Below are 24,773 nucleotides of genomic sequence, written 5' to 3' on the forward strand. Positions count from 1 at the left end.
CCTGCTTTATGCCCCTTGAACAAGTGCCCTTAAAGAGCAATCTGTAAACGATTGACTATATAAGGCACAAATTTTCCGTTCAATATTTTTGTGTAGCTTGGTTGAGTTACCCTTGGTCGAATTATTGGCCATGTGCAGTTATTCTAAGGTAAAACATCTTCTAATGCAATGAGATACTACAGTAGCCCCTCATTATGTCGCGCCTCGTTATATCGCTCATTCGGATATATCGCTCTTTTCTTCTGCCTCCCGAAATATTAAAGCCAAAAATACAAAAAAACACTTTGCTTTAAGGTTGAAACCATTTCTAAAAACATACTGTATTGTTCAAAGAAGGTCTCTTTCTTCCTTATTTTGTTAATGGACAAAAGGAAGCTATTCTTCTGAATTCTCTGGAAAAGCAGCAGCAATTCCTGTCACTCCAAATGTACATACCCGCACAGTATATTTCCGTTTAAGATAGTCTGTAAACTTTTTGACATCTTCTTTTGTATGGAAGCATGGTCCTTACAATGAGTGAGAGACATCAAGCAAGTGTTATACTAGCCCATGCTTGGTTGCACAAACCACGATTTGCATTAAAGAAAGAATGATCTGGACGGGAAAAAGAGTTTTCTGTAAACAATGTGGTTACTTTTACTTTTCACATCCTTTGTCCAGGAAGGCAAACAGATTAGAAAGTCTACGGGAAATAAGAGGGTATTGGGATGCTCACTCTCTTATCTCGCGGTAGCTCAGAAAGATCGTCCTCATTCGCCGTTTGATGTTTTTAACTTTCTGACGGTGAAAGGTTCTTAAATTTCAATCTTGTTTAAATTTCAATAGATGTGATAATACATTCGTGAACTACATCGAAACGATTAGAAAATCATGTCAAGAAGAACGAATTCTAATTTACTTTACTTGTATACTGGAATTATAACTATATTTAATGACCTGCGTTATATTGTACTTTCGGATATATCGCTCTTTTTCTTTGTCCCCCGAAAAGCGTGATATAATGAGGGGTTACTGTACTACTGTGCTGAGAATAGAGACATAGCACAGGGTTTTGCATTGTCTGTGAAGTCTGTGTGCCTGAAATTTTAACTTAATGCTTTTTTTCTGCTGCAAGACTCAGTGTACTGAATAAACAAATAAAATGTTCCTTTCATATTCCAGTATGAAATAGTTTTGATTTTGGAATCATGTTTTTTTTGAAATAGATTGTTTCTCTGCATACAATTACATTCTTGAATAATTGTTATATTTCATAAGGCTTTGAAGATAAATTTATAATGTATAAATTTATCTTGCAGAACAATTTTGGTCAAATGTTTTTACGTTGCAGAACATCACGAAGTATTCTGCTTTGCAGAGCTACAGTAGTGTTTGTTAGTAGTGTATCATTATTTATTGTACAATTTATGCAGGAGCTATGAATTTAATCAAAACAAAAAGCAAATAATCGGATTACTTAAATTACTTAACGTTATGTTCTTGCTTTCATAACTTAAAATTGTCTATGTAAACCTAAATGTTTTTTTTTTAAAGAAGGCTACAAATTTGATCCGGATAAATGAGAGCCGCACAATCAAGGTCCTATTGTACGTTGAAACTTGCTATATTAGATATATTAAGTGCTCAAATGAATTTGTTTGACTCTGGAATTTTGAATTTGCACAAGTTTTATAAGTGGATATCGTTGCATCATTTGATCAACTCCTCAAACTCTTAACTGATAAATCAAACACTAGTGTCAATATAGAAGAAAGCTGTAAAAGTTTTTGTTGCATACTGGAGGAAAAAGTATTGCTATGCTAAGATGCTTAAAATTTTGTGCAAAAGAAAAGAAAGTTAAGAACTGGATCATATCCTTTCCTCAAAACTGAGAGTGCTGTTGAAAACTGCTGCAATATTTGCAACTGGTAAATCATCAGAAGGCAAGTACAGCACTTTTCTTCTGAGCTCACATTTTGTAGTTCGGGCTTTCTCCTTCCCCCTGCAGTACTTTTTATCAACTCTCTGACATTGGCACACAGTCGGCAGACATGCATGCTATGCATGTGCAGAAGGTTTTGGGCTCTGTCTAAACTCTGCTTTTTTACGTCAGCAATTCTTAAGTTATTACTATTTTGAGTAAGTGGCATGTTTGTTTTGTCTGTGAGTGTATCAGAAGTTCTTAATGAGCTGCAATATTCTTTCCATGTTTTATATTATTTCTTTAAATTTATTTAATGAAATCGTTTTCTTCTAAACAGTTTTGTTCTGTAAATTTAGTTCATTAGACGATTTTAAATTTAGAAAGTTTCTTTTTTACTAGAGTATAAATTATCTTTTAGTATTTTGGTAGTGATCTTTAATGACTGTTTCAATGCGCTTCTTTCTTTCAAAATAAAAGTAATCCGGTAAAAAGAAATCTGCGCATCTGAGTTTTGTGATCATTGCTCAAAATTAAACTCTATGAGAGGGGTGCCCTCAGAGGGGATTATGGTACAATTTGCGCCATTAAAATTTTTGGGGAGATTTTTTATTTATTTGAATTAATTTATTGATTTATTCTTATTTGGATTATTTATTTTACTTTAGATAATTTATTCTGTGTGTGTATTTCATTGGCGGAGTGCAGAACTTTTTTTGAAAATAATAATTAAAAATAAATAGGTAAATAAAAAATATTAAAAAATAAGTAAAAAAAGGGTTTAAAAATAAAGAAAAAGCGCAAAGGAGTTCAGAAATATGGGGGGGGGGAGCAACACATAGAGGAAATATGTGTAGCTAAAAGTTGCATGATACAAGTTTACAAGCCAAAGTTTAAAAGCGCAGTACTGGATTGGAAGGGTGGAAGGCAATAATTGAAGAGGTTTAGATTTCATAAGTTTTTAGTTCAGACTATTAACAATTAACTTTTTTTTGTGATACAGATGTCACAATTGTTTATTTGGTTGTTCTTTCACTGGATGTAAGGCAGTGGCTCCTTGCAATTGAAAAGAAGATATGCTACATTTACAGATATGCTACATTTATGTTATTTCTTAATTCTTTATTACAGTGATTTGTTTCACTTTTGTTAGTACATTAGGGTGGTTCAAAAATACATGTAAAAAAAAGTTTCTCCTAGATAGCAGGACTCCACTCAATGTCTTTAGACTGGTGGATTGTAGTATACTGGAAGAATTTTAACTTCCTATTTCAACTGGAAGAGGGTTTCTCAACCCTATCCCCCCAAACTTCATAAATATCGGGATAGGGTTAAAAAAATACATTGATCTGAAAAAACAATGCTACATATTATAATAGACACAAGTTATAAGCATATACATTGCAATAAAAAATTATTTACAAAGAAACAGCTGGGGAAATAAAATGTTTCTAAATTTGACTTTTTCTATGCTATGGCTAATGTTAAATTAAGGGGTCATTGAGCACGCTCTTAAAATTTGAGTAAGAAGCTAAAACTTTTACAGCATAATACTATTAGTAAGTCTTAAAAAAAAAGGGGGGGGTGTTTTGAACTCTAGCTGGAAAAAAAAAGTTTTTTTGAACCACCCTATAGTACATATTTTTGATTATTTCAGCTTGAGTAAATTAAATTTGGTAACCATTGTTTGTAAAGTTTGAAAATGAGCTAAGTTTATCAAAATTTGAGATGTATATATTAATGTTGCAAAATGAAGTTAGGCATCGATAACCTGGAATTTTTCTCAAAACCACCTGGAAAACTTGGAAATGTCATGGAATTTTATTCTTGAACTTCTGTGGTAACCCTGCATACATATAGTACATTTATCATATAATGAATTTTATTTCTCATGCATTTAGCAATCAGTTCAATGTTTATTAGCCTTGTTGTTATTATATCAATTTTCGTAATTATAATTTTGTAAGTTCTGAAAATTAAAAATAACTTAAAAATTAAAGGTGAGAGGGAATGTCTTTGAAAATGATGGATATTACAAAAAAACTTTTATTTATATCATTCATAAAAATATTGGATAAATGTGTTTTAGATAATCAGAGAAAATATAGAAATTTATTTGGGACTATGGTTTATATTGGGACTTAGAGTTTCTTTTGGAACCCTACAATAAATTGAATAGTGAATATGTTTTGTAATTAATAAATTTTTTAATGAAATACTTTTGTGATCCTTTCTTAGCTCTTGACATAGATTATTTGTTGCAGGCTTTAGCAATTAATCCTGTGAAGCATTCTTCTTATTTACACCATGAAACACTTTCTTTACATCATTGTCTTACGAAGTAAGTATATTTTTAATATTTATTTTTATAGTCTGAGGTCTAGTTTAATCTCATCTTTTCTAATTTTCAGTTAAATTTATAGTTTTCTTGTTACTCATCATCTATTATAAATTACTTCTGTTAGCTATTTCAAAATTAATTCTAAAAGCTCGAATTGTGCAGTACATTATTTTTTGTAGTGTATTTTACAGATTTGAATCTATGTGTATATATATTTAATGTAAAGCAGGCCTCTTCAACCTACGGCCCACGAGCTGATTTTGTTCGGCCTGCGGGTGTTCACCCCATGTTTTTTCACTGCATTATCCATCAACAAGCCCTGTGTGGGGAAACACTTAAAAGTAGCTGAAGTTAAGAAAGTAGTTGTCAAAAGACTAGTTGTCATTAGGTCAAGTTCCCTCAAGTCCCGTCAAATCATTTTTTTTCCTGCTGATATCGACAGCGTTTACCCAGATATTTTGTACCATTGTGAAGTTTTTCTGGTTGAGCCGAGGCAAAATATTGAGGTGGTTTTATGAACTTCAGGAAGCGATTGACATTTTTATGACTGAACAGCTTCATCCTGTACCTGAACTTTCTGACAGTGTATTTGTATGGAAATTGGCTTATGTTGCTGATGTTGCGATTAATTTTCTGAATTTGAAACTGCAAGGGGAAAACTCTTCAGTTTCAGTTTGTAACTTATGCTACCGTGTCAAGGCTTTCAGACAAAAGCTGATAGTTTTCGAAAAAGCGTTTAGGATCTATGAACTTTGACGACTTTGAAGCATGTAAGAATTTAAGTACACGAAGCACTGCTACCATTCTCAAGGATCACGTTTTGGAAGTCTTGGCTCGGCTACGACATGAGCTTGAAAACCGCTTTGAAGACTTTGACCGTGCAGCAGACGAAATTTAACTATTTCAAAACCCTTTTAAGTGTGATATTAACAAGGTGCCTTCTAAAATTCAACTTAAAATCATCAAGTTAACAACCAAGGGAACTCCAGCGATGCCACAAGGAAGGCAACCTACTTCCATTTTACAATTCTCTTACCAGAAAAAGACTAAGAACTTAAAATATCATGCTAGAGCTATGCTTTCTCTTTTTGCATCCACTTGCAAGTGTGAACAGACGTTTTCAAAATTGAAGTACGTTAAATTTAAGTATAGATCTTCTTTATCAGACAAACTTCCAAAACCTCTCTAAATGATCTGAACTATGAAGTTTGTCCCTGAATAGATTAAAATTTTAATCGATAAATTTTTCTCATTAATTTTTTAACTTTTTAAAAAATTTTAAAAGCTTTACACGTGTTGTGTTCTCATTTATTTTCAAGTTTTTTTCATCATTAATTCAATAAAATAAATTTAGTACATTGCAATAATTTTGTCTTGTAACACTCACTCATTAGCCTTAAAAAAAAAAAACACTTTATTTTATGACAAAGAATACATTTATTTCAGTTTTCTGAACTATTCTAAATTTTACAAGACTCCCTAACTTTATATTATTAGAGATATACGGACACTTAAAATATAACTTAGTTTAACTAATAGCAAATATGTATAAGAGGAAATATAGCAACTTAGAAGTAAGCCCTGAAATTTTCAGAAACCACCACTGAGCGCTTACTTTAAAAATACATATTTGCGAGGTATGGGTGGAGGGAGGGAGTTTAGCGCTAAATTGACCATCTGAGCTAAAATATTGTTGGATGGGCCCGCCTAGCCTTCAAAAATTTACAATGTGGCTCGCAAGTGAAAAAGGTTGGAGACCCCTGATATAAAGTATTGTTGAAATAGTGGTACAAGCAAATAATTGAGCTGTAGATCCAGACCAGACCCCAACTTTAAGTCTAAATATATATATATATATATCTTTATACATAAATGGCTACTTCTGTATGTATGTATGTCCGGGGTAATCTTCAAGACTACTGGACGGATTTTGACCATTTTTTCACCATAGATAGCTACATTATCACGGAGCAACTTAGGCTATAATTTTTTCCTAAAAAACTTAGTTTAAAAACGTTATGATAGAAAACAGTAAATGTCATGTAATTTCACTATTAAATGATTAAATATAAAACCCATTGTTATGAAACTTTGTAGCCTTACAACAGTAATATTAAAAGTAATCATAATGAAAATTTTAAATCAAGGCTTCTCTGGAGCAAGCATGACATTTATTGCTTTCTTAGGATTTTTATCCTTATCTATATACATAAATGGCTACTTCTGTATGTATGTATGTCCGGGGTAATCTTCGAAACTACTGGACGGATTTTAACCATTTTTTCACTATAGATAGCTACATTATCAGGAAGCAACTTAGGCTATAATTTATTACTAAAAACTTAGTTTAAAAAGTTATGATAGAAAACAGTAAATTTCATGTAATTACCCCATTAAATGATCAAATATAAAACCCATTGTTACAAAAATTCGTTGCCTAACAACTTCAATATTAAAAGTAATCATAATAAAAATTTTAAATCAAGGCTTCTCCGGAGCAAACATGAGTTAAAGTCCTTTAAACCAGGGCTGTGGAGTCGGAGTCGGAGTTGGAGTCGAAGAGTCGGAGTCGGACTGATTTTGGGGTAAAGGAGTCGGAGTTGTTAGAAAACTTGCCGACTCCGACTCCGGGTTTCTTTTTTTCTTTCCTTTTCATTGACTCTCCTTGCATTTTTTAAAAACTGACTACCAATTGGTTCAATTACATGTATAAAAAGATACTAATGAGAAAATAACTGCCATTATGGCAATCAGCTAGCCTGAATGCTTACCGAACTTACTGTAGCCGTCCTCTAGTTTGCTTGCTTTTTAACTTAACTAATAGCGACTGTCAGCAAACGGTTTTGTTGCCTAACATTTTCAAGTAATCACTTTCAAATAAAAATAGAAATATAGTGTTTTGTTCGATCTTAGTTATAAAATAGCGAAAGAAACGTAACAAATTAATAAATCGAGGCCCGTAGCTAAGGTTGAAACGTTTAAGGGTGATCGACAAATTCAAAAACGTTCTGGCGCGAAAGCACGAATCCAAAAGATCCGATGAAAAATAATCTAATGTTTTTTTCTTTATTAAGACTATTTCTATAAGCTTGGTTCTCACTAAAAAGTATGGAACAAAATAAGTGTTAATGATTTCTTGATTGCAACACTCAATAATTGCAGCTAATCTTAAAATCTTAATATTAAGGTTAATTCTAAAGCAGACAATAAAATTTAAATTAAAAATTTAGCGAAGAAGAAATATAGGTATAGTAAAAGCTATTCGTACAAATTTGTATACCGGCCGCATTTTATGTAAAATTAGCTCCTGATGTATATGTGCCCTATTTTCGTTGAAATTTGATTGATGAAATATAATTTAAAATATATTCGCGAAAATTTTCAGAATTAAAGTATTTATAAACTCTGAAATTAACTTTGGGTGTCATCTTCCTGATGGGTGTCACCCAGGCAAAACCACCCCCTCTCAAGAACTTGGATTTAGAAAAAAAAAAAAGCTTTTTTTCTCTCAAGTTACAGCTTTTAAAAATTGAAAGCACACGATTTGATCAATATCTATTTGTTAAACATTAAAGGGGGGCAAATTGCAGATAATCCTTTTCAAATTTTTTAAAAGGGATTTTTAAGTCATCTCACTTCTTAACTCGTAACTGTTGGAAAATTTGATTTTTAAATTGAATTTCTAACGTTGTATGCGTCTTGGGTTTACAATAAAAAACAAAATGCGAAATTTTCATGAAAAGGAATCAATATTTCAATCTCTGTTTAGGGGTTTTCCCCCTTCCCCTGAAGGGAGAGAGGGAGTTGGAAAAAATACAATTGAAAAAATCAAAAACATCCGGAGTCGGAGTCGGAGTTGGAGTCGGAGTCGGGCGTTTCAAAATCCAGGAGTCGGAGTCGGGGTCGGAGTCGGCCATTTTCCTTCCGACTCCGCAGCCCTGCTTTAAACATTTGGAAACTCTACTTTTGCACACTTAGGGAAACATAGTAGAGAAATTTTTGTGGGTATGTGTACTATTTTATTAAAAAAGCGCACATTTCTTTTAGTGATCTTTGTTTTTGTTAGTTCATATTCTGGAAATTCTTCAAATTTTTATATGCTTAAATTCGTGCTTTCGTGTCTAAATGAATACTCGTTTGTTCTTTATACTTATTGCTATTTTACTTTTTTGGGTAAGGAAGAAGCTTGATTTTTCAAAGGGGTGTGTTTTGAGTTCTTTCAGTCAAAACAGAAAATGAAAGAACATAGCGATTGTTTCTCACAATTATTACTGACCCAGGCAATGCCAGGTATTTTTGCTAGTATATATATATATTTAAGCTTATTTTAGAATTTATTTGGAAATTATGTATATTTTCCACTTGTAATAGGTTACTTGGATGGTGTATCAGTATTGTGTTTTCTGATGAGAAAATGGCAGTAGCTGATCAAGAGTCTTCACAGAAGTCTGGTTTTGACTATCATCATTCAACATTAGTATCTATTTTAAAGATATTTTCAATTCTTACTTTCAATCCAAGTAAGTACTTTTTCATTCGAAAAAACTTAATGTGGTATATTTTGTAAGCATATTTGTTAACTGACGTAAACATTTCACAATTAGGGTCAAACCGTCAGAATTACATTGGGTTCAGGATTTTTCCTGTGTTTTTTTTTAATATTTTTAATTAGGTCTTTTAATCAGGGTTGCAGTGTCTAATGAAAAATGACCGGCTCCGACTCTAGCAGTTCTAGAGCATTCAACTCCAAGTCCTTTTCCCCAAAACCAGTCTAACTCCTCGAGCACTGACCGATTTGCAGACTTTGAGGGAAAATGACTGACTCTGTCACTTGGAATTCTAAACCTTTGACCGTAACTCTGACGCCCTGTTTTTAACTACATTCCAGCTAATGCACTCCCTGTTTTAATGTCTGTCCCCCTGCCCCTCTCCCCCACACACCTTTTTGTAGGATTTTGAATTGATAAACTAGTGTTTTTATGAGAGTTTAAAATTGTTAAATTGATGGCTTTTTTTGTTGTTGTTTTCCATTCCCTTCTGTAAAATTTTGATTGTTTCAGTATCAAATACTCAATTAACATCACTGACCAAGGCCAAATACAGATTGATTTTACTACCATTCATTGGTATCTTTATGAAAATCGTACTGACAAAATCAATATCTTCACAAAAACATATTGTAATGAAAATGGCTCTATCTCAAAATTATGAAACTCGTCATTTTTGTGAAAATAGTTTAACAAAATTTTGACTTTCTCAAAGATCCGTTGTTAAATTGGAAACTTATTGGTTTGCTCAATTTTCAAAATTTACCTATGAAATAAAATATGAACTTTCTGAATACAAACATTTTGAAAGTATTGCTTTTTTGCCGCTTTTAGTTCATATTTGTCCTATTTTTAATTGCATGCTAAATATAGTCAGACTAAATTTATCACATTGCATGTAATTGTGCTGCAAGTTTTCAACCTCTGTTTCTAGTTTGTCATTTTTCTGAATATGTGTCATATGCTGAGTACTAAGTCCACAGAGCTAAAATACCAGACTCTGTTTATGGAAAGGAGAGACCAAAAGTAAACAAACAGGTTTCCAGAAACTTTGAAACTATGCCTCGGATTTGCTCTGGAATAAAAAATAAGTTAACCAATAGCATTCACAATTGCCGTCTGATTTGCTTCAATTTATTCTTGTCCAAGCCAAAGATATGATTGACACCGTTAAGTGCTGCATTTCTTTGTTTACGTCTTGTCTATTCTTCTTATGAATGCAGTATAGTTTATTTTTTATTCTCCCTTGCTTTTTTTTGTCCTTTCTCTTCTATTAAGGGAGAGTTTTCTAGTTTCATTTGCCAACTTTCAAATGTAGATGGCGCAGAATTTCACTCGGTTTTAAAGGGGGGGGGGGAATAAGGTCCCTCTCTAAACAGCTTCACACAGAGGGAAGTAATTAGGCGTTAATAGCTGTCACGGGAACCACCGAACCCCTCTCCCTTCAGGCAAATGCAAAGACGAAGACCGGTTTGCTCTTTCAACATTTCTCTAGAGGAGCAAATGGTCAAATTTTAGCTTCGGAGCGATTTTTGTGATGCAGTCATAGGAATTAGTTTTTCTGAAAGGTATTGACACCAGGGCCCAATTTCAAAATAGGCAGAGTAGGCAGCTGCCTAGGGCGGCAAATTTTTCAGGGGCGGCAAATTTTGCTTTAACCACACATTTTTTTAATTCTTTTCTTGGTCTTAAAAGTAAAATATTAGTATTTTTTCATTTTTCGAAGATATTTTTTCTCATCATTTAATAATTATTACTTTCACACATCTTATGAAAATCAAATGTTTTTCAATCATGGTAATTAATCAGCGTAAAATAGTAAGTGAAGACGAAAAGCAGGTGTTAATTTCAGAAAGTGTCGTTGCGTTTATCCAGAAGTCGCAACAAGATTCGAGTTTGACTATGATTTTAGAGCTATACTTAGGTTTATTCAGGGCTGGTTTCTTGAGTGACTGACGTTTATTTTCTTTTTTACATTATTAATATTTAAAAATTGTTTTCTGTTAATATTAAGTCTCGGAGGTAAATAAAAATGAATGACGAGTGAAAAAGGCTGACTGCTTTTAAATAAAGGAAACATGCTAAATGGAAACATGTTAATAAACATTATGAAAACCGAAAAAACAAAAAAGAGTCATCAAAATTTTTTTAAACATGATATGTTTTTTTTTTCAAATGGGCAGTTTTCAAAAGCGGAAACTTTTGCTAAGTAATCCAGCTACAATTTACTAATGAAGTACCATTGAACAGTGAGGAGTGGTAAGAACACAAGAGAGTGAACGGAATAACAGAGTAAATTATTCAAATCGTTGATTCGTAGATTGAAAAAAAAAAAAAAATAAAGATGCTGCTATAAATAAAGATGACAACTGATAAAATGGTTAACGCACAAGACATTGAAGTTCAGTGCTTATCAAAGATTCAACGATATAGATATTAAATAATTAAGCTAGGTTTGATTAAAACACAGTTTTGATCAAAAGAGCACGTAAAAGTAACTTTTTTTCAAAAAGTAACAGAATTCATTCGGAATGTAATCGTGTTTTTTTTTTTTTTTTTTTTTTTTTTAATTCTAAATTCAAAATGTCTTTTTGAGCAAACAATGAAACAACAAAAAAGTTTTTTTCTCTGAAAATAAAGATGCTGTCTTATGAGAAACATACTAACATGCTTAGCATTCGAGAAAAATCTCGGTTACTCATCTCCCCGTTTTCTATCATTATATTTTCCCTTATAGGTCTAACTCAAGTCTGTATCCTTTTTCAGTAATTCATGTACGTTGTCATTACAAGGAAATGTTTTAAAACTTCAAAGAATGATAGAAAACATGTTTTATAAAACTATAGGGCCCTGGAAAAAAAACTATGCTCTATTAATTGATAATTGCAAATAAATATACATATTGTAAATATTATTTAAATTGTTTTTATGTGAATCGCTTGATAACTTCCCAAGAGCAGTAGGGGAGACCAGGGTAAGTTGTTACATTCGAATTTAAAACTAACCGCCTGTAGAAACTGACTTTCCTTGCACTACTAGATGATAGCACTCACCCATCGGCACAGGGGTACCCATCCCCCCCAAGCTCAATGGCGCAAATTCACCCCCCCCCCCCCCCAAAAAAAAAGTTTCTCGCTTTTGAATCTGGTGAAATATAACATTTTTTAGAGTGTTTAATTTCCAGTCACATTCATGGGGGGGGAGGGGGGGTAGTGCTAACAAATAGCATTTTGAACTGAAATATTGTTTGGATTCTTGACCCACCTTGCCTTCCCAAATTTTACAACATGCACCTTGAGTAAACAAGTTTTGGGTACCCCTGAATTTTGCTACAACTTTTTTTTTTTTCAAACGCATGAACAATTACAGGAAGAGTTCATTCAACTTTCTGGCTTGGGATGGAAACATTACTAGATTTACACAATATGAATCTATGCAATATGAATGTGATTTTATTGTCCCTTAGATAGGGGGTCCGGGGGGAACATTGTAGTTTTAAAATCAGTTTTAGACGATCTCTGGTGATATTAGGGGAATAAAAGGTTTGTTCTGCCCTTCCCGGAAATTTTTCAATATTGAAACTTTAAAAACGCAATTGTAGATAGTCTAACGTTGTTTGAAAAAGGGCTTTCCTTTGTTTTCAAAATTGTAGTTCTAAAAACACAGTTTTAGACTATCTGTGATAATGTTAGGGAAAGGAGATTCTAGGGCTCAACCCAGGAAAATTTTCAAAATTAAAGTTTTAAAAATGCTATCTATGGTTGGGGGAAAAGCAGTTTTCTGAAATTGAAGCTCTGAAATCGCAATTGTAGCCGACCTTTGTAACGTTAAGAAAAAGAGTTTTACGATTTTTTAATAATGTTGACGAGAATGGAGGGGGGGGGGGGGAGGGGTGCTCCATTTAAATTTTCGAACTTGTAACTTTGAAAACGCAGTTTTGATAGATCTTGATAATATTAGTGGGAATTGAATTTCGGTGCCATTCCCCCGGCAAATGTTTGAAATTGATACACCAAAAACGCAATTCTAGGCTTGTCTTTGATCGTGTTAAGAAAAGAGGGGGTAATCAGGGGATCTCTCCTAAAAAATTTTTCAAAATTGCAGTACTACAACAGCAGTTTTAGATGACTCTTAATGACAAAGAGGGTGCTATTCTGGCGCTACGGTAAGGGGCGCTCTCCTGGACGTTTTTCAAAAATCTAAAATTTTTTCTAAAATTGAAGTTGCATATCCAAAAAAAAGATGAATCAGACACCCCGTGACAGATATGTTTCGGAAATTCTCAAAAATTGATTCAGCTATTCAGTACACATCGAAAATCAGAACTCAAGAATTTTCATGAATCAAGTATCCTTCCTTTTATACATATCAGATATAGAAGAAAGTAAATATGATTTTCGAAAAATAATTTGAACACTTTAAGAACAGACTGTTCTACCACCATCAGCGAAAACCAACATCACTGAAAGTTTTAATAAAAATCATCTAATGATAAATTGAAACAATCAGTTTAAAAATGGTAGAGAAGATGATAGTAAAGTGAAATGAAAAATTCTTCATATGCTTGAACTCGTTAATGAAGACAATACATTAATTATCGATTGGAGGGATGAAAAATATGTTATTCGCAAAATTCAAAACTAGTTCTTAACGATTGTCGAGGTGCAAATGAATCAATGGAAAACTGGAGCGTACTGCTTAGAATTATCACAAACAATAAATCATTTTTGACCTCTCTCCTTTCATCATTTTTAAAACACGCATTCAACATGCAAAATTGTGTTACTTCCCGAAAATTTATAAAAAAATTGAAAAGAAATCAAATCGTCTGATCCAGCTTTGAAACGGACATCAACTCCATGCCGTCTGTTATGTTCCCTTCATTGAAAAAGAGACACGGTCATTAAATTTTGGAAAGAATCGTCGGTAGGCCGTCGCTAGGTCAAAAAACTGGGGAGGGGGGGGGGGAGTACGCTTTCGGCGGTCCGTTAATTATTTCAAACGCATGTTCCAATATGCAGGGAGAGAGAAGATTTGGCTTATGGTTCAGCAGGGATAGTCGTATTACTAGACCTTAGTACTAGCACTATAAATTTAATTGTAAGGATAATATTCAATCAGAATTAAGGGGTGTCGGAGGGCTACCTTCTTGCATTATTTTGAAATTGAAAAAAAAACGCAGTTTTAGATTATATTTTAAGTTTGGGAGGATGGGGGACAGGAGGTCCAAGATAGCCTCTCCCGATAATTTTTCCAAATTTAAGTTCTCAACACAATCGCACGTTATATTTAATTATGTTCAGAAGAGGGGGTACGGGGCTCACCCCCGGGAATTTTAAAGATTGTTATTTGAAAAACACAGTTTTAGACGACCTATGGTGATGTTAAGGGAGGAAGAGACTCTTGGTCATCGTTCTATAATTTTTCAAAATGCAAACTTCAAGCACGCATTCCCATTTTGTGAATTATTCGTGATTGTGACATGTAAAGGGGAGTCTGGGGGCTCTCTCCCGAAAAAAATCTGAAAATTTTAGTTCGAAAAATGCAGTTTTAGATGATCTATGGTGATCAGTGGCATAGCTACACTTTCTGCCGCCCGGAGGCGATTTATTTTATATCCAGACGAACCGCTTTTTTTATTGAAGTGAATGAATTACGAGCAGCATTTAATTATCAATTCCGGTTTAGTGAAACATTTTCTGCTCTTCAAATTGTATGTGAAACAATTGTCAATATTAAGTAAGTCCATTTCATAATTATGATATTTTTCTATTTACTGTGTATCCGATGAACCGTCTTTTTTTTATTATTGAAGTGAATAAATTTCGTGTATTATTTTGTTTTATTTTCTGGTTAAATGTAACATTTTCCCCTTTGTATGATATGTATATATTTATCTTGAGAGGTGTGAAAAGATGCATCACACGGTGTGATGCATATTTACTGCATAAACTACACAGTGCATTGTGTACAATCCCTTAGAGGCAATTCTAAAACGAACTAACTTACGTAGTGCATGGTTCGAAGGAATCCCATTGCTAGTTTCAATGTGTGAATTTTAGGATGAAAAATCAGCCGATAAAAGTGGTAAACTGCAGCGGTGCCCACAGGGGGGGGGAGAGGGATTATGGCGCCAGTTGCGCCATCGAAATTTTTGGGGGGATTTTTTTTTCCTGAAGGTTTTTTTTTTCCTTTAGAACATGAATTTTTTTAATTTTGGAAAGAAAAAATATTCAAGCTCATTCAACAAGAAATAAATGCATTTATAATACATTTCTTCCGCGTACACTTCAGGGCTATCACCGTAGCTCCCCCCCCCCCCCCCCCCCGTCTTTTTAGAAGCGTCGACCGACAATTTCATTTTAGGGATGCAACTAACGAAGAAAAAGGAAAACTCTTCGTTGTTTTAAAAAATTAAAATAGTAATTATAAATGAACAATTGAAATAATGCACTATAGTTGTACTGTAAACTGTACAATTAATCCAGGAATGATATTTAACTTTAAAAGACGCAGATGGTGATGATTTATGTGATATTTATTATGTGATTTCATAACGTTTCCATTTTTCCTGGTTTCTTAAATTTACAATACAAGAACAGCTTCCATTTTCATAATTTTTTGCATTTTGCTTAGAAACTACTCTGTGAACTTTTAACGGATTTCCTTTTCTTGCTTTTTAATTGCATTGCAGATATGGAAAATTCATGGCATTCACAACAACAAAATACAGACCCGACAAAATTAAAAAATTGCGAAATGCCTCAGTGAAAAGCTGAAATTAGCTAAGGAATGCATTAAACCACTTTTCGATGGGGAGTCGATTCCGTGGGCCCCCGGGAAACATCGTTATCAGACTTTGAAGAAAGGAGGAGCTCGCAAGTGGCCAGGCAAGTGAGTCCTGAGGCAAGTGGCTCGCGTTGGGAAAAAGGGGAGAAAGCTAAAGTGATTTATGGTAGAGTTAATTAGGAAAATTGGGAGAGACTCGTATTTTTCAGATTTCTTACTTTAGCGACACCTGCATGAGAAGATTGGAACTAAATGCCCGAAAATTGGACAAGTTTCTAAAACATCCACACTTTAAAATATAAAAAATTGATGAAAATGAAATTTAAAAATAATCATTAAGACCCTCAAAGTCTTATGAACCATCGATAACTGCTTTTTTTCCAATATTATTACAGGATTTGTAGTAGGACGCAAAGTTGTTTAGTTTTTAGTGCGTGTATGGTTGCTATTCTGAAACCGTCGCCAAGCAAGATTTTCATTTAAACTTAATTTAAATTGAAAAAACGCAAAATTTTTCTACTATATTATCTCAATCCATTCTAGACTGAAAATCACGTCGTATGCAACAAAGATCGGGAGGCTATTTGCTGTTGACTTTGATTACGGGAGTAGATTGATTTTTCCCTTGGCGCCAATCTCTTGGGACAACAGCCTTAAGTCAATAAAAGCAAACTGTAGTTCATGGCTGCCAAGCAATTGATTCCACAATTTTATTCATCAAAACTAGGCTTCTTATCATACTTGAAATAAAAGCACACAGTATTTCTAGTGATATCCTCCATTAGGAATGAAGAAGCACAAAATGAGATCAGATATAGCACAGTTATATCAAGTTGTATTTTGAGTAAAGAAATTATTTTCCCCAGTTAATAAATATTTTCAGCCTTTGTTCAGTTTTGCTTGAGCAACACCTTGTTACTGAAGACAAAGAAGAGTTTTTAGAAATGATATGGTCTAAAGCAAATCATAGATAATTATGGTATCCCACGATGCAGTCTTGAAAGTGCAGTGATCATCAATCGCTCCGCAAAAGCAGTCTCGGAAGACTGGGGATAAGGGATTTGTTTTCTGCGTTATCACTAATACACACATATAAGTTTAAATCCCCTTTTTCTAAAACTATCAGTAGTATAAGTATTACTAAATTTTTATCATTGCTTTTTTATAAAATATTAATGAGAGTGTATTTTTGTCTCTTTTTCAGATGAATATAACACTTTCAATAATATCAAAGGATTAATGGAAAAAATCATGATTTGTATTTTAAAAGCATACTTTAGGTCTGCTGAAAATCTTTTTGATGTATTGATTTTGGTAAGTATTGTAGTTATTGTATTGAGTTAGTACGAGGCGTGTTTTTAAAGTAAGTTCCGTTTTTATATAAAAAAAGAACGAGTACAGATAGAGCTAAGTAATTTAGTGCACAAAAATCTACCACCCTTACGCTATTTTTCGACATTGCTCCCGTGATTTTCCAAGCATTTGTCATAGCGTGGTGCAGGTTTTTGTATACCTATTCGTAAAAAGTTACCGCCCGTTTAGTCAACCATGAGGACTCTTACAGGGCTTTGGCTGGGGCGTTTTTGAACATCCTCTGGTCTGCCCTCACCTCGCTCGCAACATCTTTCATTTGTTTCGGCATCTAAAGTCTTTCGTAGGTGGTCTGTGGCACAACAGCAATAATGAGCTCAGAGAACATGTTATCCCATGGCTGACTACACAGGCGGCAATTTTCTATGAATAGGTATACAAAAACCTGTACCACGCTATGACAAATGCTTGGAAAATCACGGGAGCAATGTCAAAAAATAGCGTAAGGATGGTAGATTTTTGTGCAATTAATTTCTTGCTCTATCTGTACTCGTTCTTTTTTTATATCAAAACGGTACTTACTTTAAAAACATGCCTCGTAGTAAAAGGAGTTCATTTTGTGTCATATCGAAATTCAGGTTTCTTTATGTTAAAACTAGCTGTACCCGATGTGCGTTGCTACGCCAACAAAAAAATACATCATTATACTGATTTTCATGACAATCGGTTGAACGGGGCAGAAGTTGCTACTCTGCAGTGCCACCTGGTGGCGAGTGGCTTCAATGAGCATATTATGCACCTTCTGCGTGGAAAAATACATATATATATAGCAATTTTCATAATCGGTTCAGGTATCAAGTGAAGCCGTGACTATACTCAAATTTTGTACTCATGCAGTTTGCAAGATCAATCAATCGCTAAAAATATCAAATAGAAAAAGTTTTAAATCCCCCCGTTGCATGAAAAGCCATAAAACAATAAAGAATTTATTTGTTCAAACTCAAGAAAAATGGCAACAGCTAACTTCTTATTAATGAGATCTTTCATGCAAATTAATTTCTGCAGCCAATAATTTTATTCGTATTTATCCAATGGATTGTGACTTAAATTGGAGTAATGAAGGAACTATCGGTCGGATTTTTTCCGAACTGGTCTATAAACATTCCCAGTACCAAAAATAACAAACGGTGAAAGTTTCAGACAAATCTGCCGGGTAGTTTTTGAGTTCATGGATGACATGCAGACAAACATTCATTTTTATATATATAGATTAACTAATACAAAGATTAAAGTTAAATCAAGCAGGCAAAAAAATCAATTTATAAAAGCAACAGAAATACATGTATAGTGAAATCAATTCTGATGTAGATAAAAAGATATATTTTAAAATATTGCCCACTGACCTTCATATTAAATTCTTGCATCCAATCTGACAAGAATGGGACAAATAGTTAGTCCACTTTTGAGTAACAAAGCAATTGGGCTCAAGAAGACATACAAATAAAAGTAGAATAATTAACACAGATCAATATAGAATCAATAATGATTTGTAATAATTTTGTCTACTCAAAATTAAAACTGATTCTGATGGTACTTTTAAAAGTGCACAAACAAAAAGCTGACATTTTTTAGAGCACAAAATTGTGTAATACTCGATGGCACTTAAAAGTTAGTCTATACATCCTTTTTGAAATTGACAAGTCAATTAAACTATTATTGTTGGTAGAACTCTTATATTTTAACTCTGAATCACACAGTTCAAACCCATACTCAACTTTAAAGACACTATTTATTGAAGAGCTGGCACACAACATTAACATACATACACGTAAAATGAAACGCAATATCAATTCTCAATACTTTCATTCATGTGTTAATGCTTGTTAATTCTGTTTTTCAGTCTCCATGAAAAAATATGGCTCTGTTTTAATAAAATAGTCTCAGCTTGCTGAATTAAGACAGAATTTGCTCAAAGCAAAACAAAGTTTTCTACTGTTGCCAAAATGTATTAGCAAAACTATTGGTGGCAAAAGCGAAAGGCGACAAAAAGTAGAGATGTAACAATTATTGTTTGAAATAATTATTTTAAAAATTGTGAGAGAAACAATATGTGCTTGTATGTTCTAGTAATTTTGAACGATTCCTTTGTTTATCATTTTAGTGTTTGGAATTAATGGTTAACCTCTTTATCAAAAATCAGAAGACTTTTATTTTGCTGTGCCTTAAAAAGTTCAAAATTGGAAACTCTGAAGAAGTCCTTGCCATCGAAGCCTTAATAAAGGTAACCTTCAAATTTTTCAGTTATATGTTAAAAACAAATTTCCTTATTTTAATACTTATTGATTTCCTGTTTTAGTTTCAGAATAAATAAAAATTAAAAATTAGTTTAAAATTTGCAGCAGAGCTTTTTTCCCCTTCAGAGATGAGATTTTTCCGGCTTTTGCCGGAATTCCAGCTTTCTCTGTTGGCTTTTTAAACCTTTCCTCCTTTTCCTCCTTTTTTGCCTCTCTCCTTATTATTTTTTTTAAACGGGAAAAAATACGATTTTTTAAAATTTTCTGTCCTTGATTTCTTATTCTTTCTATTTTTTCCAATCGAATCATCATCCTCCGCGATATCTGCCAAAAACGTATGTTTTGGAATTATGCCAATGACGTCAAGCATGTGCTGCGCCGAAAGTTGCATGCCTCCTTTGAGATTTCAATCTTTTTGCATCCTGCAAGTATTTCAATTATTTTTAATGTCTGGTAGTTTTTTACTATATTCTACCTTATATCTGCTTATTTTATTCATCATTTCAATTATATTTTTATTACTTTAATTTATTTTAGAAAAAATGCAAAAGTTAATCAAGAAATAGGACTTAGCACCCACAGTCTCGAATTTTATTGAAACTTGGCATGGTTACTTTTTTTGTGTATTTTAGAAAGTGTAAAAAATATTTATGGTGAATCTCAAATGATTTAGGCTTTGCAGCGTGCTAAAAATTTTGAGATTTCATGATTAAATGAGGCAGCTGCAAAGTGTTCTTTTGACTCCGAAATCATATTAGGAAGTTTTTAAAAACAAATTTTAGGATCTAATGCAAGGAAAAAGATAACCAATTGTTAAATAAATGTATATTTATTTTCAATTCTTACTATGTAAAGTATGTCATACCACATGAAGAAATTTTAGATAATTCTCTCTGTTGTAAAATTTTACTTTACAAACAGACCTAATTTTAAAATTTATGTTCTCACTCGTTTAACACTATAACCTCAAATGTTTTTAATGAAAAAAAAAGTATTTTTCTCTAAAAAATATGAAAAGTTTACACTATTGTGTGATGCAGCCGAGATTGACCTCTGGCAGCCCCAACCCTTTGCTCAAGGACTTAGGGGTTAGAAATTGTTGCCCCTTTTTCAAAATTTAGATTTGTTTAGGAATAAATGCTCTTGCAAGAAATGGTACGATGAAGCAAATTATACAAAATTATTACTTATACTTAATTAAATATGTATTACTTTTAAAACTGGTAAATTAGCCATTTTTTGTAGAATTTTTGAATAGCATGGCTTCCAGGTTCAATTTTTATGCTGATTTGGATATCATCCCTTTTACCAAATTTCTTCGGATTTCCTCCTTTTTGCTCTCTGACCACTCTCATCCCTGCCTTATGAAATATTTTATTTTCACTTTTTTGCACTACATTCTATGTTTGTTTTTAAATATATGGAGATCATTAGCTGCATATATATTGTCATGTTATTGTGTTTTGTGTAATTGAGTTACACACGTAAATGCTAGGAGCACTTTATGTAGCATAATTGTAGACATATTTTAGTTACACTGTTTTATTTGCTCGCAGTTAATGGTATCAAGTAGTATGTGTTTTACTGCTCAAATTGTTAAGTATGGAATATATATATATATATATATATATATATATAAAGGTGTCTCAAGATATAATGGCAAAAAAAAATTTTGTGAAATCAAATACGCATACCCTCCAAATTTTTTCCATTTCACCTCAGAAACATGAGAAAAAAGTTTTATTGCAATAAAATAACGGGAATTCGTGCCGACTTGAGGTTAAAGTTGGACCTGAAATCCTGTTCGACGACTACAGCGGAAAGATTGCTAACTGTATAATTCCTTACTACACGCGACATCAATTTATTTAAAGCAGATATTTACAACAATATTAGACTACAAGAAACATTACTGTACATATTTTTGTTTCAATGTTTGCTTTTTGCAGTCAGGATAGAGCTTTCGGTGCTCTTGAACCCAACGTAACACAAATTGTTTTTCATCAGCTGTAAGCAAACCATGAAAGTCCTGCATCATTTTTACCGCTCTTTCAGCTGCATCGTTTACTGCACTAAACATTGAGACAGTCTTCAAAGAATGAAATATTATTGACCATACCATAAAAGCTGGATGAATTTTTGTAGAGCAGCTATTGACATAATTGGGTCCACATTTTCGTACACTTTTTTTCAAAAAGCACAAATCCTTGTTGGGTACTTTGACTGCCAAAATGCATTGAAGCCATAATTTCATGTATATCGTTACTACAAACAAGCAGACATCAAACAATGCTTCATTTTCCTCCGTATCTAATTTTAGTTGTGAACTAAATAGTAATAGTTTTAGGGAGTAAATCGCTTGAGCCATCCATCGAGCTTGGTGCATGGCTCCCGGTGGTCTTAGTTTAAATTCATTTTCTGTATCTCCACCTAAAAATGTGATAGGCAGTTCTATCAACTCTTGATAGTCATCCCTGACCGTAGTATTAGTGAGTTTAGCACGGTAAAAATCAAGTAAGTTTTCGAAGTTGGGATACAGTTCGGAACAACTCCGTAGTTCTTGAATATTACTGTATTTCAGTGGGATAAATCAGTTCATATATATGATGGCGGCAAGCAAAGGAAAGCATTTCTCTATCAAATATTTGCTTAAGAATAGCGCAAGAACCACTTAAAGGACCTGTTTTGGAAGCTGTAGTATCACAACAGAGAGTTTTGAACTTTGTGTTCGAGATTCCAATCTAAAACTGCCTTTCAAACAGCCTGTGTTTGTTCTTTTCCTGTAGAATTATCCAGTTTAGACTCAGCAATGAGTTTTTCCTCACATCCTTATGAAATAACTATAGATAAGCGATATTGTTTGGACTTTTGAGCACTCAAAGTAGACAACAGTTTCATATCCCAAGGTAAATTCACTACATATGGTACCTCGTACTGAACACCAATTTTTATTCTTTCCTCGTGCTTTTTCCGTTTTTCGGTTCGAATTCTTTGAATTTAAGAATTACCTATGGGAAATTCACCAATGTTACACCCAAGTGCGTCACCTCAAGAATAAACATATAATCTCGTATACTTGGACACCTCTCCAATGCAGCAACTGACTTTGGAGTAATAAAATCGCTCCTCATTACATATTTATTTGTTCCAGATTCTGATACTTCTTGTTCCAGGTTCTGGAATACTTGTTCCAGGTACTGATTTATATGTTTCAGGGAAATCTTCTGAATTAATATTTTCACTAGAGCTCGAAGAAGAATCTTGTACAGGTTCATACAATGCCGGGGACGGTGAAGCGGAATCGTATTCCATGTGCCTGTTTTCTTCTTTGACAGCTAAGTCGAGTCCTTTCCTCTTTGTCGGCCGGTTTTTATCCACTCCACCTAAAGTGACCACGTCGGCCGGGCTCTCTTTGGAGTTGCAAGAAAATCCATCTTCCTCTATTTTGATTAACCGAAGTGCATCAGCATGTGCAATATTGAATAAATTGTTTAAATTACTCTCAAATTCTTATTGGCGCTGCCTGAATACTTCTTGTAGTTTCTTTGCAGTTTTTTTGTAAGTCTCTTTAAATTTGATACAGGTTTGTAAGTTTATTCACACAATTTGGCAACGATTTGATGGGAATGCATGCCTTTTGTCAAATAATGATGCATTCCCGAATAGCGAGATTTGCACTTTCACTGATGGTTAAATTTACTTCTCGAATGTTATAAAACAAAACATACACAACTTGTCCGTTGGAGTATTAGAGGGAAGTTTCAAGCTTGCAATTTAGTGTTTTACAATTCCTGTTGAAAATATCTCTTTTTTCGAACTTTGCAATTCCACTGTCATGTTTCGTCCCCTATGGAACGACTATACTGCGCGCGCTGACCGGAATGTATTCGTACTGACACGTTTGACGATTTGCAAATTGCCACGGATAAGCCCCCCCCCCCCCCAACATATGTTTTTCTGTTTTCATTTGTTTTCTATGCACTATTTACAGCTGTTTTGAGCTTCACAAAGTATCGCGTCGCCAGCGTTCGCTTGCTTATGAATACACGTGCTATTTTTCACGTTTAGGCCTTAAGGTGCAAGCCGGCACGGGTTACCATGCTTCAAATTGCATGAAACTTTTTTTACAACGGTTTTGATATAAAAGGAAAAAAATAAGAGGGTATGCGTTTAAAAAAAACGACTTTCATTTTTTTTGGGACACCCTAATATATATATATATATATATGTCAATAGAAAAGTTTGATTAATAATTGAGGTAATATTTACGTAAAAAGTGAATAGTTTTTAGAACCATCCGGTCAAAATCTGTCTATTTTTCATTAACATTCGTAGAAAAAAGACTTCATTTCACACTTCTTGTAACCTCCTCCCCCCCGCTTCAAACAAACTGTCATAATTTCAAATTCCAGAAATTTTGAAAAGGGAAATCAGCTCCCCTGTTACTGCCTTGTTATTGAAGTTCCTTAAATAATGCTTTTGTAACATTGGTGATATCTTTCTGTCGGGGAGATGGAAAGACCCACCCCCCAGGAATTTCCTTTTGTCTGAAATATTTCTGAACTGGAAAATGATTCGATTCTAAGTTTTAGACAGAGTTTTTAATTCAATTTATGCTAGGCCGTGGTTATTTTTACTCCAAAAAATTATTTGAATTAAAATCCTTATCAAAATATTTTTCCAGAAACATAGGTAGGCATTGTTTAAATAACTACTTTTAAACTTTTGACAGGATTTCGTTCTGTAGTAGCTTAATATTATGAAAGTGATAGAAAATGTAAACAGTTCTCTTGTATGATCCAATACTTATGTGTGAAGTTGTCAATCACTGGCCTGCAGTTGAAAGTGACCATTGTGATACGTTGTCTTAATGCCAAAAAATGATTATAGTTTATTATATCTCAGAATAATTCAGCAAAAATCTCATTTGTTAAATTTGAGCATTTTTAGAACATTTGATTGTTTTAAAATTTTGCATTTAGTAATTTTATTATAGTTATCTCCAAACGTAAGAGGAGAAATTGCAGGATCTTAGATTTTACATTTGTATTCATGTATTTAGATGTTATCTGAAACTTTACAAAAGATAAAAGAAGTAAAAGCAGTTGAAATTCCAAGCCAGCAACCTGTGGATGCTTCAAACAATCAAGAAAATTCAAAGGAGGTTGAAAAGAATTCTGAATTACAAATGGGTAATTTTGATGCTTTTTAAAAAGTATGTTAGTTAAATTTTTGCTTCACTATTTTTATAATTCAAGAATTGGGGGCATTGTTTTTATTCAGCTAAAAAAAAGTTTCAAGACAAAAAAATAAATAATAATAATTCATTTGTTGTGTGAATGCAGCAGTGCAACAAGTAATTTTAAAATAGTTATGAATTACAAATTTTATTTTGGCTTAAGATACACAAATAGGGATAAAAAAAAAAAGCTCTTCTAACAAATTTCATTTTATAAATGTCATTAAAAAGAACTTTTCTAAAATGAAATTTGTAAAACATTGATAGCAGCTTTTTCAATGTTTTTCTTCAGTTTTATGCACTAGGACAGAGGTGAGAACGTGCAGTCTCCATGAGTTTTGTGCGTGGCCTT

General features: G+C 33.2%; 1 protein-coding gene across 1 annotated transcript in view; it reads left to right on the top strand.

Annotated features, from left to right (window-relative positions):
• LOC129222382 (uncharacterized) overlaps positions 1-24,773 on the top strand; it is a 63,482-nt gene that overhangs the window by 26,203 nt on the left and 12,506 nt on the right. The window contains exons 8-12 of the mRNA XM_054856883.1: positions 4,165-4,241; positions 8,613-8,761; positions 16,782-16,891; positions 19,050-19,169; positions 24,245-24,374. Coding sequence (XP_054712858.1) covers positions 4,165-4,241; positions 8,613-8,761; positions 16,782-16,891; positions 19,050-19,169; positions 24,245-24,374 — 586 coding nt within the window. The remainder of the gene's footprint in view (positions 1-4,164; positions 4,242-8,612; positions 8,762-16,781; positions 16,892-19,049; positions 19,170-24,244; positions 24,375-24,773) is intronic.

The sequence above is a fragment of the Uloborus diversus genome, chromosome 5 (assembly GCF_026930045.1).
Source record: "Uloborus diversus isolate 005 chromosome 5, Udiv.v.3.1, whole genome shotgun sequence".
Taxonomy (NCBI): Eukaryota; Metazoa; Arthropoda; class Arachnida; order Araneae; family Uloboridae; genus Uloborus; species Uloborus diversus.